Source organism: Trachinotus anak, unplaced genomic scaffold, assembly GCF_046630095.1.
Source record: "Trachinotus anak isolate AG129_WGS33_773 ecotype Australia unplaced genomic scaffold, CSIRO_AGI_Tana_v1 ptg000013l, whole genome shotgun sequence".
In the NCBI taxonomy this organism is placed as follows: domain Eukaryota; kingdom Metazoa; phylum Chordata; class Actinopteri; order Carangiformes; family Carangidae; genus Trachinotus; species Trachinotus anak.
The window spans coordinates 19,654,152-19,671,195 of NW_027273864.1; the positions used below are offsets into that span (position 1 = coordinate 19,654,152).

General features: G+C 39.2%; 1 protein-coding gene across 1 annotated transcript; it reads right to left on the reverse strand.

Moving 5' to 3' along the window:
- Window positions 1-980: 980 nt before the first annotated feature.
- Window positions 981-16,557, reverse strand: slc6a1b (solute carrier family 6 member 1b). Its single transcript, XM_071493654.1, has 15 exons — window positions 16,149-16,557; window positions 14,216-14,660; window positions 13,774-13,905; window positions 13,432-13,532; window positions 12,786-12,895; window positions 12,180-12,312; window positions 11,083-11,217; window positions 10,144-10,247; window positions 9,441-9,565; window positions 8,960-9,072; window positions 8,616-8,747; window positions 6,214-6,316; window positions 5,943-6,043; window positions 5,373-5,540; window positions 981-3,611 (listed from the first exon to the last, which is right to left on the reverse strand). The coding sequence occupies exons 2-15, from the start codon at window positions 14,457-14,459 to the stop codon at window positions 3,498-3,500; spliced, it is 1,815 nt and encodes a 604-aa protein (XP_071349755.1). The 5' UTR covers window positions 14,460-14,660; window positions 16,149-16,557; the 3' UTR covers window positions 981-3,497.
- Between the last annotated feature and the right edge of the window lie 487 nt (window positions 16,558-17,044).

Consider the following 17,044-nt stretch of genomic DNA (forward strand, 5'->3'; position numbering starts at 1 on the left):
TATTCTGAGACCTTGGGGGGATTTTTGTATTGTCAGTTCCTAATCTTTGAGCTTCTCTGCAGATATAATGCGTTTGCATCACTCACCCACTCACATCTGTTCCTTGAGTGTTGTCTGACTTACAGACTTACAAGACGCCACACTTTATGTTCAAAGGTGTTGAGCAATACAAACAATGAGACAAAGAAGAATTGCAAAGAAACAATATTTTTGCTTTGATCAAAAACACATACAGTATATTAAAGACTGTAGAATTAATGGAATAGATGTGACCTTGCTATGTATTGATTAGATGCACACAAGCATTGCACTCAGCATAGCTCAGCATATTTTGAGGTTGTAGTACCTTCTTATATCTGTGCATCCATCTGTGTCATCTGGAGAGTTAGACATTGTTATTTAATTCAAGCTTCCTCCTACTTCATCTGCCTCTCCATGATTTTTACTCTATTGTTCCCCTTTTTTAAAAAGTCCTTGTCAAAAAGATGTCCATACATTCTGTACTTTTATAAATCTCTTTGCATTCTGTGATGATTTTGCAGCTATTTGGAATACAGCAAACATGGGCTAATACTGCATAACAGGAGGGAGATGGCTGGTGCACTGTGGCAGGGAGGGATTGGCTGTCAGCCACAGCCAGCTACAGTGTGTATTCTGGCACAGCTCTCAGTGCAGGTGTCACAAGGATACTGTTGTGGCAAGAACCATTTTGTCGGAAACTGTCAGCTGAGTTTACAGAGAGCATCTCCTGCGGTGATGGAGCTAACAGCATATTCATTTCCACTTATGTAATGAATTGAGCATTAGCATAACAGAACAGGTCAGCGTCAGTGCACAACCATCTCACTCAACAATGAAGAAAGCATATTTGAAGAGCATTTCCATAGCACTTGCAGATATTCAGAGTCACATCCATTTAACAAATAAAGTGCTATTTGTACTTCTCAAAATTCCAACAGAAAGATCACATGACACAGACATTATAATCTATAGGTCTTTATTTATTTTTGCAGATAACATATATTGCAATCATGCTTTTTCATATAACACCATCTAAAGACATTTATTATATTTTTTTTTACATAGAATATTTTACATTAGGCCCATAAAACAGCTAGAAATATACAAAACAATATTCTCTGACTAGACATTTCTATTACATTATTATTATTTTCATCTTTATTATTACTCTATTCTGTTATCGTAATTATAATTTTTACAGTTGAGAGAGATATGTGCTTTAGTTTCTGAGATAATAATATTATTGCAGAAAACAGCAAATAATATCACATTTTTTTGTTCAACATTTAGACAAAAGAAAAGAAAAACTCAGGTTGTACGGACATTCACAGATACATGTATTACACAGTCCAGTTTACAACATCATTCAAGAGAGAAAACTGCAGTATGGTAACTTTATACAAAATTCACGGAACCCTTTGTCATTGCACATTTTAATTCACATATCTTTGAAAAAAAAAAGAAGAGAAAAACATAAATAAAAGAAAAGAAACGGGACTGATTCAACCTGATTCCTGTCGCATGTAGCTGCCACAGAAGCAAATTTTCTTAATCTTTCTTCATAGTAATACAGTGATATCTGTGGTCAGTCACAAAGTCAGCTTCTACAGTTATATTTTCATATTGCTGAACAAACTTGATATGTAATAATAGGTTTTCCTTTACCCTATGAAAAGGAGGAGTTTCAGTGGTGTTGGCCTATATAGCATGTGGCTATGTCCTGTTGTGTTAACAGTGCCTGTTCCAGCTTTGTCCTCTGACTAAGCCAAAGTTTCTCTTTCCGAGTCTGAGTTTGGAAATCTGCACTTGCCACAGGATAGAAACCCACCATGGCTTCTACTAAAATGATTGAGTGACGGCCATCACAGTTCATTTACACTGAAAACAATGTGATGCTAGCTGAATAGCACCCAGAAAAGAGGCAACAATTTGGATCAGCTTTCGAGTGTGCCCAAGTATGTTTATTTATCTGATTCGTGTGTTCATGTTTTGTTGCTGCTTAATGTAATATGTTGGATAACTGGGAGAAACTAGCAGAAATTTGACAATGTTTGCATTTTTTTTTTTATAATATAGCATTAATTGTTTCAGTGTATAATGGTAGTATCTGAGAGAATTTGGTCACGTCCACCTTTGTTCCTGAGGAGTGGGTTACTAAACAGATATACAAGTAAACGATTCCAGTCAGAATAGTGGTAGCTATCATAGAAATCCATCACACAGTCTCCAATGCAGCAGTAATTGCAACGTATCCATTCACAGTTTGAATTAGCACTGGCTTATTGCAACACTTTCCACTTAACTGGTTGTTAGGAGAAGGAAAATCTACATTTTACAAATAATCCCCCTCAGCCAGAAATATTGTGCGTACAGTGCAAACATGGGATTTCTGTAATGGCTACACATTTATTGTTAGAGGTGGTAGTTTACAGATCCAAATTGTGCTTGTAGGCGGATGCTGTATTTACTACACTGATGCTCTAGTGAGACAACAGGGGGATGCTTGATTTAATCCAGATAAAGTCAGCGGGTCAAACGTCTGCACCGAACTTTCAAACTTGAGTATGATTTTGGTCCTTCTCACTCTCACACATAGAAAATGACCTAAAAATGATCCTACAAAAAAGATTCAGACAACATACAAAGTTATTGTTCTTTAGAAAACAAAGAAACAATTATAACAGTCTCTTGCTATGTAATCCTATGTAAGTTATTTTTGCTGTGGTCACAGGTTTCAATCGAGTCAAACAAAGTTGGCCGCTTCAAATTCCATACTTTACTTGTGCTTTTCAAAGGTATCCCCAGACATGGGTGGTAAACATTTTAGGTGAACTGCAGGATCCTGCAAGGGAGTGATAGTCTGACTAAATTATATTTTACACATACAAGCAGATTTGGCCTTACCTGTTGCACATTCCCATATTGTCTTTGCCTTAAATTGGTCAATATTCAATTTTCATTTTACAAACTTTCAAATTGCATTTTTCCCCTACTACACTGCATTCATTTTATGTATTTATTTCATGTACAAGCGAAATGCATTTAACCAATATTTTTCTTTGTACAGTAATTGTAGTTTAGTAGATTAATTAATATCTTCAAAGTAGCACAATACCTACTATTGAATCAACGTGGGCCTCCAAATTTAAATTATATATTCAATATACAGTAATTTCCTAAGTCACGTTTCCTTTACTAAAAAGACTAACTTTTTTGCATAATGAAATTCATAATATCACAACAACTTTGCTGGGTAGTTTGTTTTTCCTTTTAAGTTTTATAACTCTGTATTATACAAATAAACAAACAGAAAAACCCCTAAAAATAACTGTGTAATCAGGTTGGTCTCACGTGTCCCCAGGAGGTAGGTGAATAAAAGCAGACATGGAAGTCTGGTGGTCGTTCCCAACCTTGATTACGTTTCTTCTGTAACAGAGCGCCAGTCTGGCTGTCGAGACAGAGACATGCAGAGGTTTCTAGATGTAGGCTTCCTCATTAGCAGGGTTCTGGTTCTGGTTTTCTGTCTGCTGGTCCGGGCCGTTTTCCTGAGCCTTCATCAGTACCACCGGCTTGATCATCATCCGCAGACGCTGAGAGGGAAAAACATATAGGGGAGCAGTGACACCACTGATACCACATGGCTGAAAATGAAATTACAATGAGACTCTGTCATATACCATTAGTAGTGATGATAACAGCTGCAAAGTTGATCAAACACATAAGCTGAAACAAAACACACCAGCTACACAGCTGTGAGCTTGATGAATGCATAGCCTCAGGCTCTGAAAAGTGTAAACATTCTTCTACAAGATGCAAGACATTTATATATTTCCCCACATGTCATGTAAAGATATATTGATTAACACAGCTTGCAATATGGCTGACAAAGGAAAATGAAGGCCATTATTTTTGACACTAACATATGTTTTGTGGGCCAAAGTGACTGAGCCCACACATCTAAATCAAAACATCTCAAACTTTGGTAAATCTTCTGTTCTAAACTATGGATAGTATTGGACCCGGGCTCTGTGACATAGTAGGTATTACATGGAGTGTTTGTGAAACTAAGCATCAGCCTGGGTGCAGAGCACTAATCAGCCAGCTGATTGCTACAATTAGACAATCAGCCATCTGATGGTACTGCAGGATCTGACACCTGCACATCGCCTCTCACAGCCTCTGCTGCACTGTCTGCAATTATGGCCCATTTATTCTGTCAGTGGTGGCTATGAAGCTATATCTGTCACCAGGGACTGTATAGATGTATGGCTATTATTCTACGCATTGTGGATGGCTGCAAATCAAAAAGCTCTAAATGTAAATGGCATGCCAGAAGAGGTATTATCTGCTATTGATTAGGATCATCAGATCACTAAAAATACAGTGCGCTATTCTGCTGCATACAAATGCATGCATCATAAAATGTACAAATGTAATTCACTAAGAACTCAGTGGTTGTTATAGTAAAAAGGCATCGAAAATTGTTTGAGAGAACTAATTAGAAACTCTATTTTACTAATCCTTTTATCACCGCTCTACTCTTCATGGCAATTTATCACGTCTTACCCAGCATGCCTGTGTGTTCGCTCATTACAAAACCATTGAATCACAGTGCCTCAGTGCATTTCTAATGCATAGAACAAAATTACATTGGGCTAAGCCGGCACATTTTCACATCCAGTGTGAAGCTGCTAAATTACACATCAGGTACTACTTCCATTGTCAGCCATATGTAAATGTTGTAAATGAAGTGAAGTTGATATAAATTCTGGATCAGTGTATTCTGGTAAACATATTTAAGCCAGTTTGTGTTGGTAAAAAAAAAAATTCCAGGGTGACCTTAAATGTTCATTTAAGCTTAAAACTGATCTCTTCTTTAAAATCCTCAGGGCTTGTGTATCACATTTATATTACATTATCCTCACACAACATCAGGTCTGCCATCCAGTATATGATAATATTTCTGAGCCCAAAAAAAAAAAAATCTTGCATACCAAGTAATCCACTTGAAACTCTTAACACAGATCCTGCCTCACTGCCGACTGCAGATTAAAATTCAAACCAGCTAATAGATGTGTGAAATGCTAAGAGGTGGGTACAGTGATGCATATGTTTTAGGAAATATGTGGCTATATATCCACAATACACCAACCAAGTGTAATAATACTTTCTTTGCGTGAATCTATATGTATTTTCTCTATGTTTACCATTTGTTATAAGCCTTTGTGTACCCTATTTGCTTTCTTTATAAGGAAAACACCTAAATTCTGTGCAGTTTAGTACAAGTATTTATTGCTTCTGATGTACAATGTCCAATGCATCAACTACAACAGAATCCACATTGATCTTACCTCTTTGTATGTGCCTTTGAGTGTAAGGAACATGTAGCCCATGTAGCCGGGGATGAGAATCATGGAGGAAAGGGCCATGCACCACCCGACCCCCTGACCCCAGGCTGGGAACACATAGTCACCCATGGTGAGGGGAACCATCTGCACTGCACTAAACAAGAAGACTCCCTGTGCATGAAAGAGACAGGAGGAGCAGATCTCATCATCATCGTCATCATCATCATCATCATCATCATGAATGCATGTACATAAACTGCTTTTTGGATTCCAAATTCTTAGCTCTAGCTAAATGAAGAAATGCTACAATAAGACTTCAGAATAAAAGTCTTTTTTTAGTTTTAAATGATCCTTGGTCACATCAGGCAAACTTTTTAGACTGCTTTTGGTTGTGTGCACATGGCCATCAAATTACAGTGATAGGAAAACGGTCACATAGTTTTGTAGTCATTCCTAGTATAAATTCTACCTTAAGCTGGGCATTCGAAATACTGCATATTGTCCTGGATGGGGTGTTATTTTCCCTGTACATTGTTGGTTAAATCCTGCGTGTTACCTACAAATAACACTTACAGCCACAATGAGCGGAGTGAAAACGACCCAGCAGGCCTTCCACCACAGACAGGGCCTGTAGCCAACCATTTCCTCAATGTTGTCATAGAATTTGTTTGCACCTGGAACCAAAGATAAAGCCAAATCAGCAACATTTTTCTATATTTGTGTGTAAATATAGATAGAGTCCACGATTCATTATTTCTGTTCAGAAATGTTTACCCCTTACCCCACAGATATGCTTTTTGATTAAAAATATCCTTATGATTAACGAGGCATAAGTGTGGCTCACCGTAGAACCATGAAATTGAGATGCACTCAAAGAAGACCAGGAAGAGCAGGGACATTCCACTAGCTGAGTAGTAATCAAATAGCTTGAACACGTAGAGTCCACCCTGTAAGACGAAAGAAGAGGAAAACAAAAGAATACAACAAGACAGATGATGGAGAAGGGAGAAAAGCATAAAAGAAGCAATTATAGTATTGCATGTATTGTACAGTACTAAACTAGTCAAGTGGAATAACATTGAGGCCGCGAGCACCAGCGGCTTTGGCCGGTGCTTATTAGTGACGTCTCATTGGTGAGGACAGAATTGGTGTAAACTGCATTACTGTGATAGTGTGGCACAGACAGGACCAGTGTAGATCGAATGTCTCCTTGAAAACACCATGTCTGTCCACAATCAGACAAATATAAGGATCAGCTCAAAGGGACCTGCCACAGTTCGTCCACTCCTACTCTGTGAACCTTGATATACTTTGATAATGCCCACAGCAGTGATTAGGGTAACTGCCTCACTCTAACGGGGCTGTGCATGTGGCATGATGGGAATCCAGTGTGGCAGAAGTAGAGGGACAATGCGGAGTCTTCAAGTGTCATAGGCAAACATGACCTTGGCCTGCAGTGATTTTTAGCTCCCGAGCAGATAGACGCAAAAGGATCTTAGCTACTTTTTGCTGAATTTTTGGTTTCTTCACGTTTTGTATTCTTTTGTTTCAAATAAAAGTGCTGCTGTGCATTGTGTAGCAGTTGCTAGATGTAATTTCATAAGGCAGTGGTAAAAAAAATGATGACAAAAATGCTTTTAAACATCTCTTGACCTGTTTTATACCATTGTATAACATTGTAAACTATAATTCAGATAGCCAGTATCTGATTCTGAAATTATTGAATGCATCTCAGGACAAAAAAGTTAATAATTCTTATATGAAGATTCATTAGTTCAGATTTTTATTGCTCGTAGTTCAAAGTAAATAAATATGTTATAAGTATGTTTGTCTATAACAGCTGATCAATCAATGATTATTGAAAGAGTCGAATTCATATTTAATACAAAATGTTAATGGCATCATGATAGAAAAGTTCTCATTAGGTACAATGACAGATGTTTCTCTCAGAGACACTAATATCTCTAATTACAATCATAATTGCTTTAAAACTGATGTAGATTGGAATTGGAATAAAATGTTGTAGTGCGCCTCAACCCTTAGGAAATGTGGACTTAGAGACAATTCACATTTTGATCTTGGCTTTGAATAATGAAAAAATTAGACAAAAAAGTGTAGGAGTAAAAAGTAAGAGAAAAGAAAAATACATAATGATGATTTTGGTATTGGTAGTGTCCTACCAGGAGTGAGTCTACAAATCTGAATATTGCGCTGAGGGTGGCGCTAGAGGACATGCAGTGGGGTAATTAAAAACAAAAGGTTTTTAATCTCTTGGAAACATGAATGTGCTCAGCAAATTTAGTGGTAATCTGAGATATCTTGACCAGACGAGATGGCACGAATGTTCTTTTGTGAACAATTTGCTAACAGAAAGCTCAGATGGTCACTAACAGCATTAGGATTCATCCTCTGTGGACCATGAATATGTACAGCAAATTGTATGGAAATACGGCCATCAGAGATACCATGTCATGGACCAAAGTGTTGGTCAAGGATAAGTTTTGTCCTGATGGTGGCACTAGGCAATAGCTCAGGTGGTCATCAGGGTCATTAAGAATAATTGTAAGAGCACCATTGACAAAGAAACTATACTTCATGGCAATCTGGCCTGTAGATGAAAGACATTTTGCTCTGGACCAAAGTGTTGAATTGCTGGACATCCACCCATCCATTGGCCCTGCAGCTAGTGGGAAAATTAGTAAAATGGAATCATGGCTGCAAATCTGTTTCATGCTGTTTATGTTTGCGGTGTCTGAAATGTGATGCTAAATGACCTGTACCAATTTGGCTTGTATATACATTCTTAGAGGGAGTCTGACCGATTGACCTTTCAACTTTGATGCTCTTTGGATTTTACATAACCACCAAAGTGGTGGTTGAGTTAATGATGCAGATGATTGCAGGTTAGAAGCCAAAGCCAGCAATGTGAAGTATGACATAACAATAATAATTGTAATACATGCAAAATAGATATTTTTAAGTATTAAGCATTTTAGCTGATTAAAAGTGGACTTCTTCGACTTATGCAGTGTTTGTACTAGATTCTGCCAATTTTATTAAACGCATGATGAAGAGATAGCAGATTTGTTCTTTATAAACTTACGAAATATAGTCACACTATTCTGAATATGGTAAGAGATATCAGCCTCATCAGTCAGTGTGAGGCTGTTGTGAGTGTTCTTGAACTAACTAGCCCGTGATGTCTCTGAAACTTGGCAGATTATTCAGAAAGAAAGAAGTATGTACCTGTGTGATGTTGGACAGTCCAATAATGTAAGAAACAAGGCAGACAGCTGCAATGAACATCTCTCTGCGGTTTCGGAGAGCCCGAGGGAATTCATCAACCAGCGCAGTGATGAAGCCTTCCACAGTACAGAACTGGAGAGATTGCAGAGTCACGTCGAAACTGTGTTACGTAATATGCTTGTCACAATATAAACATGAGGTCAGTTGCTAAGGTTTAGAACTTAGATGAATTAAAAGAGTAATAGTAAGACATAATAATTGTGGTTCAAAATCCACAAGTGAGACAATTTTTTTTTTCATTTTCTGGTTTTCATTATAATCTGATAATGGTTCATTATCTTTACCTGGCTGTCGATTCCCAGCATCAGTAGCATGGAGAAAAAGAGGATAGCCCACAGAGGGGAGATGGGCAACTGGGTGACAGCCTCAGGATAAGCCAAAAACGCCAGGCCAGGTCCTGATAAAGGATAAATATTACAGTCGTGTGTTTTTTTTTAAATGGCACACTAATAAAAGATGAGTTGTATGAGTATGCAATACTGGATAAGACAAGAAGAAACTGTGTCCTTGGGAGAAAAAACAAAGTGCTGAAAGTTAAGCTTAAGTATTTACAAAGGAAAGAGAGTTTTGCAAAGTCACTGAGCAATTTTTCATTTCCAATAAACCCAGAAACCAGAACTGACATATAGTGACAGGCTAAAACCTTTCCTTTCTGACTCACAAATAACACATCTAGCAAAATCAAGGGCTAATTTCTGCACAGTTGCAAATATCTCTTGCCTGTGCCTATTGTCACTATCGGGTTTCAACATTGATTGCAATTACCTGAGGCTGCCACATCAGCGATGGGTCTCTTTGTAACATTGGCCATGAATCCCACGATGGAGAAGATGACAAAGCCAGCGAACATGCTGGTGAAAGAGTTGATGCAGCAGACAATGACAGAATCTCTGTAGGGGAGAGACAAAGCACAAGGCAGCCATTGTCACGCCTATATCAATTCCTTATCAACCCGTCACACATTGTGGAGAGGCGTGGGGGTGGGATGGGGGGGTGGGGGGTGGGGTGGGGCGGCGAAGAGCCATTTTGCATCCTGCAGCAGCACAGCAGCTGAATACATTTATATTGACCTGTTCTTTTAAAATGGCTGTGAGCTCCAGCAGTTTCAAAATAGTTGAACCCCTAAATGTATGCACAGTAGAAGGGCTGCTGACCAGCGATAACCTTACAGTGTGACACTGGTTGAACCAAACCAAAGACTGTGTCTATGAGTGTGAAACAGGGGATAGAGCCAAAACAATGAAACACGCTGATCGAGCTGAAGGCTCAAATAGTCCAAAAATAGACGTTAGACCAGACACTATGTTGCCAGGAAACCAAAAATAATCCCAGGAAGAGACGTCTGCAGAGTCACATTTAAAAAAAGGATAAAGGATGTGTCTGGACTGACATTTAAGAGACAGTAATATTTCCTATTTACCTCAAGTGATGAATGAACCTTAATTGCACCACACTACGCATCACCTACCTGTATACATTGTTGTTGAAGGTATTGTAGCTTCCTAGAGCAATCAAAGAGCCTAATCCCAGCCCGTAAGAAAAGAAGATCTGAGTGGCAGCGTCCAGCCACACCTGACACACACAGATTACAAAAGATGTTTAAAGAACCATGTGTGGACACAAGCTCCAGCAAAGTGTATAAATCTTTGATGAGATGGCACAAACGGGGAGTTGTTACAGGAAATTGTGACACCTAAGCGCTGTCTTGTCTCACATAGTCCTGATCCACTCTGATCCCAGTACACGATCCCATCTTGATCTGGCCTCATTTCATGTACTACTTGAACTTTCACGATGTGGCTAAGTCATGTATTCACAGAAAAAACACAGCATCATCTAAAAATCAATCATTTGAATAGGCTTTTCTTTTTCTGGACATAGATGCATCATTTTAAATACACTTCAGCCTATCAACAGCTATTTGAGACACTTAGTAAACTTTACATATACAAATGTACCTATCCATCAGAGAAATTAAATTTGATTATGAGCTTATTGCTCTGCGGCTCAAGGGAAAATGTTTGGAAAATACATAAATCGTAATATTTTTGTTTTTTTATGGCTATGTGGTAATACATATCCTTTCTGCTGTTTTGCTGCCCATGCACTTGACAGTGAATGTTACAAACATTATCCGTCACTGTTGCCTGTGCACTTATTCAGAATCTTTTCATATAAGTTTATGCTCTGCACCTCTGCACACAGTGACTAATTACAGTATTATATGGAGGTAAGAGAGCTCTACAATGGTGTAACTGTATCCTGTAAACACTCAGTGCAACCTTGGCCAAAAAAAGCCCAAATTAATTCAACTGGGGCTCATCGTAATCTCTGCAGACAGATTTATTCTGAACAAAAACAGTTGGGCCTGCAGGAAGAGAGAACAGAGGAAGGAGAGAGAGCATACCTCAGACTCCTTAAGTTTTTCAAAGTCTGGTGTGATGTAGAAGAGGATCCCATCAAATGCACCTGGTAGAGTGATGCCACGACAAAACAGGATGAACAGCATGAAGTAAGGGTATGTGGCTGAGAAGTACACCACCTGTAAGACACAAAGTGACAACGCCATAATTCACTTTTAAAGTCACACTGCTTTCAAGCGGCATTATACTTAGAATATTTGTCACGCAAGGAAACAAAACTGTGGAAGTGAAAACTGCAAAGTTGTTCAACTCAACACTCAGCAGTGTTACTGCGGCACCATCCCCACAGCACAGCACAGTGACCTAGTCAGCCATTCCCCTGAGGCAAGATGACCCCAGAATGGTTGGGTTCACACACTCCCAGTGCGCTATTTCCCTCCTTATATGAACTAATTTCACGCTGTGCTATCAACATCAACACATTTCAGATCATTCATGATAAAATCTCCAGAATAAGAAGTGAACTAGCAGAGAGTCAGTCATTGACACTGTTCTAAAAATCTGGAAATCAGTCATGTTCTTGTTTTTAACATTAAGGAAACAGACCAACACTGATATAAAAGGAAAGCAAAACAAATGTCATTATTAATCGTTTTATAGCTCACTGGGTAACATTACAGCAGCCAAGTTTAGGCCTCTGTCTTCCTTTGTGGAAAATGTAGCTGCTCACTAAGGATTAAAGGGAAATTGCATGTAAAATCATGCCTCTGTATTGTTTAACTTGAGAAGTTGTCATATAGATGTTTTCTACGATTTTCAAATATTTATGAGAGTAAACCATATTAAACCATAAAGAGGCTGTGTCTTGAACTTAAATTTAAGATCATCCTACACTAATTGGAAACTAAAAAAAAAAAACTTAAACTGGATAAATAAAGGTTTAAGTGAAGTTATGTAATCACAAATCTATTTATTTGAACAATAATCCACCATGTCATTGTGCCAGTTTGGTGACCTTCAGCAGTGAAACTGAAGTCTTGTTGAAGAATCCTACAAGTGAAATGATGCAAATTCAAATCACAGCTGATTTTGTTTTTTCCATTATGTCTTGTTTCAGTCTTTCTCCTCCCCTTCTACTTACTTTGCCAGTCCAGCTGACTCCCTTCCAGATACAGAAATAGACGAGAACCCATGCAATAGCAAGTGTGATAGCCAGTGGGACCCTGATCTCTCCGGACTTCTCCAGACCATCGGTCAGCTGGTGCATGTTACGTCTGCAGGGAAGGAGTAAAGTGGTCTTACATCAACGCACAAATGCAGCCTTGATCTCATACATGCAGCACGCATGGGTGCATGCACAAATATGCATACACGTGTCTGGATATTCACAAAGAGCCGTTCCACGCTTTTCTTTTCTCACCCCTAAAGCTTTTTTAAGGCACTGCAGTTAGGGGAAGTCATGCCTGCATGCACGCATGTCTACACGCAATTTTTTTTCACTCATCAAATGTTTTCTTTAGGCTTGCTGGAGGCCATTTATTGTATGTGCAGATTTTTTCTGTGCTAGTGATATCCTGGTTTAAATAGTTATTAAAGGAAGTCTATATGCAAATGGCCATATCAGACTCTGACCCCTGATCTGTCCCTTGTGTATACAGAGCAGGGTAGATGACCTTTCTCTGTAGCTAAACTGTTCACACCAGAGCAGTATCCTTGTGATCTAAAAAGACTATCATGTCCAGCTTACTCCCAGAACTCCACCACAGCGCTGGTGAGGTTTCTGGTGTCTGCAATGCTGTAGTTGGTGTAGCAGCGGTCTGTGTTCCAGGGATTGCCACAAGTCTGCCATGGCAGATTCTGAAAATTAAGGGGGGAAAAAAGAAGAAGAAGAAGAAAAAAATCACACAGACAGCTCTTTTTACTTGGACCGCTCTCCCACCACCGGGTCCCATTCTCTCTGGCTGTCGAGCAGCCAAGACCATGATACTCATTCGGGACATTGTGATTTCATGGTTTTCTCAGAGGAGTGAATGCCTCATCGCCAAATGCATTTATCAATACCTTGTGTAAGGCGCTAATTATGTGGGAAAGGAAGTAATAAATGTCATACTCTGTTAAGGGCTGTGTACTGTTATATAAGAGGTGCTGGCAAATACAAACTGCCACATAACTAAAAGGTTTACTATGTAAAAATACAACCTGGGAAAGGAGAAAGAAAAACCTGTGCTTTGTTCTGGTTTAAAGGGCCTCTTGTGAGAGATTTCTCAGTAAAAAAAAACAGACTACTTTAGGATTCTCCTTCCTAAATTTTTCAATGGTATTCAAGTCCTATTACACACAGGGCACAGTGTTTTTATGTGGAAACAGCATGAATATAAGTATCAAATACTCACAGCAGTGAAGGAATTCCACAGATAGTAAATAGCCCAGGAAATGATTACAATGTAATAGATATTGAGCCAGAAGGAGAGAACAGCTGCAGCCAGACCCACACCTGAAACAATGGGAGAGTACAGGCATGGTGTTATATTCTGCTGAAATAAGTCTTGAAATAAAACAAAAATACCATTTGTAATTTTTCATTTTTTAAGTTGTTAATGTGGGATAGACTCTTTTCCTCTTTATTATGTATCTCTCATTGGAAAAGAAAAAAAAAATCCAGTTTTTTCTGTTATTGTACCTGGCCTTCATGAAGCAGCCAATTAACAAGACAATAAACAAAAGTGTCTTTTTACCTTTGAACATGGGGGCCAGTTTCCACACTCCAAGCCCTCCAATTGAAGTGTACTGACCAAGAGCCGTCTCCAGAAAGAACAGGGGCATGCCAGCAAATATGAGGGTCAAAAAGTAGGGAATCAAGAAGGCCCCTGAATGAGAGGTGAGACGTAAAGGTGTGTAAGTAAAGGTAAACCATAAACTATTAACATTCAACATAATCCAGATGATATATTTGGTAAAAGGACTATTTGGTTTCACACTGCACCCAGATCACCATGCAGGCTCTCGTTTGTGCGCAATTACGCATGGCTACGATGGGGGCGGGGGAGGGGGAAATTACACTTAAGATTTATTTCAATTAAAAACCTCCGGGAACAAACTGGCAGGTTTTGATGTCGGGATCTTTGCACTCCTTTTGGTGAGTGGATGTATGGAAAATTGCCAAGAATTCCTGTTTACCTCCTCCGTTTTTTCCACATAAATAAGGAAATCTCCAGACATTTCCGAGTCCGATTGCGTATCCGACACAAGACAGAAGAAAGTCAAATTTCCCGCCCCACGTTTCTCTCTCGGGTATCTCCTTTTTCTTCTGCACTTTCACCACCAAGGTTTTGGGTTTGTCGTTTGGCGTGGTGCTAGGCGCGTCATTCACCGTCTCCGTTAAGACGTGTCCGTCCGAGGCTTTGGTCCCGTTGGTGGCCATGGTCACTGCGCGTGTCGGATAGTCCTGACCAGTGGAGAGGAGGGGATTTCAGCACCGGTCCAGACAGACAGATAGACAAACAGCAGCTTCTCCGTCCTGTACAGCCAGCCCCCAGACAGCAGCCGAGTGGAGACGAATAATCGGGGCAGTGAGAGTGATTAGGGGCAGAAGCCGAGGCACCTTAGCAGCAGTCCAGCCACCCTGGAGATATAAATTAACATGTGTAGAGTTAAAATTTCACAGGAAAATAAAATCAGAAGACCTCTTTTAGATGAGATAATTTTACGTGCTTCCTCATGAAAAACCTACTTGTTTGAAATATTGTCTGAATAATGAGAGATTCATTTGCGTAATTCATCTTTTTCAAAAACCGTTTTTGAATTTCAGTTCATTGAGAGTGGAATTACTTTTTCCTCTTCAACTGAATAATAATTTGTTTCTGGAAGTAAATACTAGTAATAATAATTATACATTTTTTTAAGATTAATTTTTTAAATATGTGACCAAATTGCTTATTACAGGTGGACATTGTGTTGGCCTGTGCTGAAAAATACGTTGTATATTGACAATATCATGAATAATGATGATAATATATTGATAAAAACGTAATTTTACAGAATAGTTATGCATGCATCCGTTTTAATTGTATGACGTTTCTTCAGGGGTAGAGAAAAAAATTACAAAAACAATCTGCTCCACGATCCGTGAACCCCACGGGATCAAATAGAGACTTCTCATGCAATAAGAATCACTTTTAATAGCCTGGAGTGAATGCATGTTAGCAGAAATTTAGAGCTCCTTGATTCATTACGCTCTAAATTCAATCGCCCACTTCCCACTGCTAGTGTACAGGAGGAGAGCAATTAAACACATTTAGGAGTCAGACGCGACGATCATGTCTAATGAATCACCTGGAGAGGCCAATAATTCACCGGGGTTCACAGCCCGAATTGATATTTTTAATCAAATAGGCTACAGGACGGAGTTAAAAAAATACATTTTATTTCACTTTGTGATTAACTGCTATTAATTAAAAAGCAATTAGACACACAGTTTATCTAATAACACAGTTTTATCAAGACCCCGCATTAAAAAAAAATTACGTTTCTTATTTGTATATATTTTAACTTTTTTTTTTTTTTTTTTTTTTTCAAATGCGAACTAAACATCCGCTCAAACGAGATGAGCGCTGTCCATCAGCTCGCCTGCGTCGTTGTGAGGCAGAATATGAAGCAACATGGTTACAGTCAGAGTTGTGTAGTGAATCTTTTCACATTTCCATTGGAGACATCTCATATTTTATCCGTTGTGAATATTCCAGGTTCACCTGACTTCAAAGAGACACAACCTCAAGACGAACTGACATCTGGTGAACGAAGAATTATGGGTACCCCCTCCCCACACACACACACACACACACGCAGGCAGATTACACATTTACATTTGACACATTTTAAACTTGTCATTGCAGGAGTGAAGGAGCAAATACGTCAGTGACCCTCTTAAGATAAATCCGCGTCGCCATCAAGTGAAGTGCAGCTGCACATCCGCGCTCAGTGCCAGATTCAGCGCATCTGCACGGTTCTCTGCCAAATTCCTCAGTAGTCCTTAGTTTTCATAAGTATGTCGACAAACACAAATCACTCTCTGTTTTTATATGAAATGCACAAAGTATAACAGAATACTTACAATGAAATCCCTTTCCGTGCCAGATTGTTTCCCCGATGGGAAAATCCAAATTCCAAAAAAAAAAAAAAAAAAAAAAAAGTTACTTCCTCGTACTTTTACAGAATAAAACCAGTGTGAAACTTTTGCATCCGACGACGGCGAGCAAATAGTATATGATCCTGAGGGGGGGGGAGGATGGTGGACAAATGCGTCTTTGTGAGCGAGGTGCTGTCCTTAAAGGAGTGGTGCTGAAAGAGAGGAGGGGAGAGAAGACGGGGAAAGGAGCTGCCGCCGTCTGAGCTGAAGCGAGCAGAGACGTAACATGCAGCGCAGGATCCTCACTCTCATCTACACAGCGTCAATGTCACCTCAAAGTCGACCCTCCCCAACTGCAACATTTCCACCACTGAGATGGCAGCGGGTTTGAGAGAGGAGCATCCTCTTGTCTCAAGGTTTTATATCCTTACTCCTGCTGATTTTTTTTTTTTTTTTTTTTTTTTTACATCAGCAACTTCTCTCTCTCTCTCTCTCTCTCTCTCTCTCTCTCTTTCTCTCTCTCTCCCTCTCCCCCTTTCTGACTCACTCAAGGACCAGTTGATGCATATTAAAGACTTCTGTGGGTTATTTGCCTTTGAGGTGAGTTTCTAAAGAGGACTAGATTCCATCAGGTTGCCATAAATAAAACTCTTAACCAACACTTGTTCACTAGAGTTATTCAAAATTTGGGTAACTAATGTGAAACATCTTGTGTGGAAAAAGTAATATTCCATCAAATGCAGCCACTCCAAAGTAGCAGATACAGTGGAAGATGCCAATGGCTGCTCCAGCTCCTGGCAAAACATGATAAGAGGGTCCCAGCCAATAAAGGGAGTCAGGGTGTGTGAGATAAATTGAAAACTGTGCTTATAATCTTCTTA

Excerpts from the sequence above, each read along its gene's own strand:
- slc6a1b (XM_071493654.1), bottom strand. The coding sequence starts at position 14,459 with ATGGCCACCAACGGGACCAAAGCCTCGGACGGACACGTCTTAACGGAG. Across the intron at positions 12,313-12,785 it reads GCTGTGGTGGAGTTCTGGGA|ACGTAACATGCACCAGCTGA; the intron begins GTAAGCTGGACA and ends CCTTCCCTGCAG. Across the intron at positions 11,218-12,179 it reads GAGTCAGCTGGACTGGCAAA|GTGGTGTACTTCTCAGCCAC; the intron begins GTAAGTAGAAGG and ends TGTGTCTTACAG.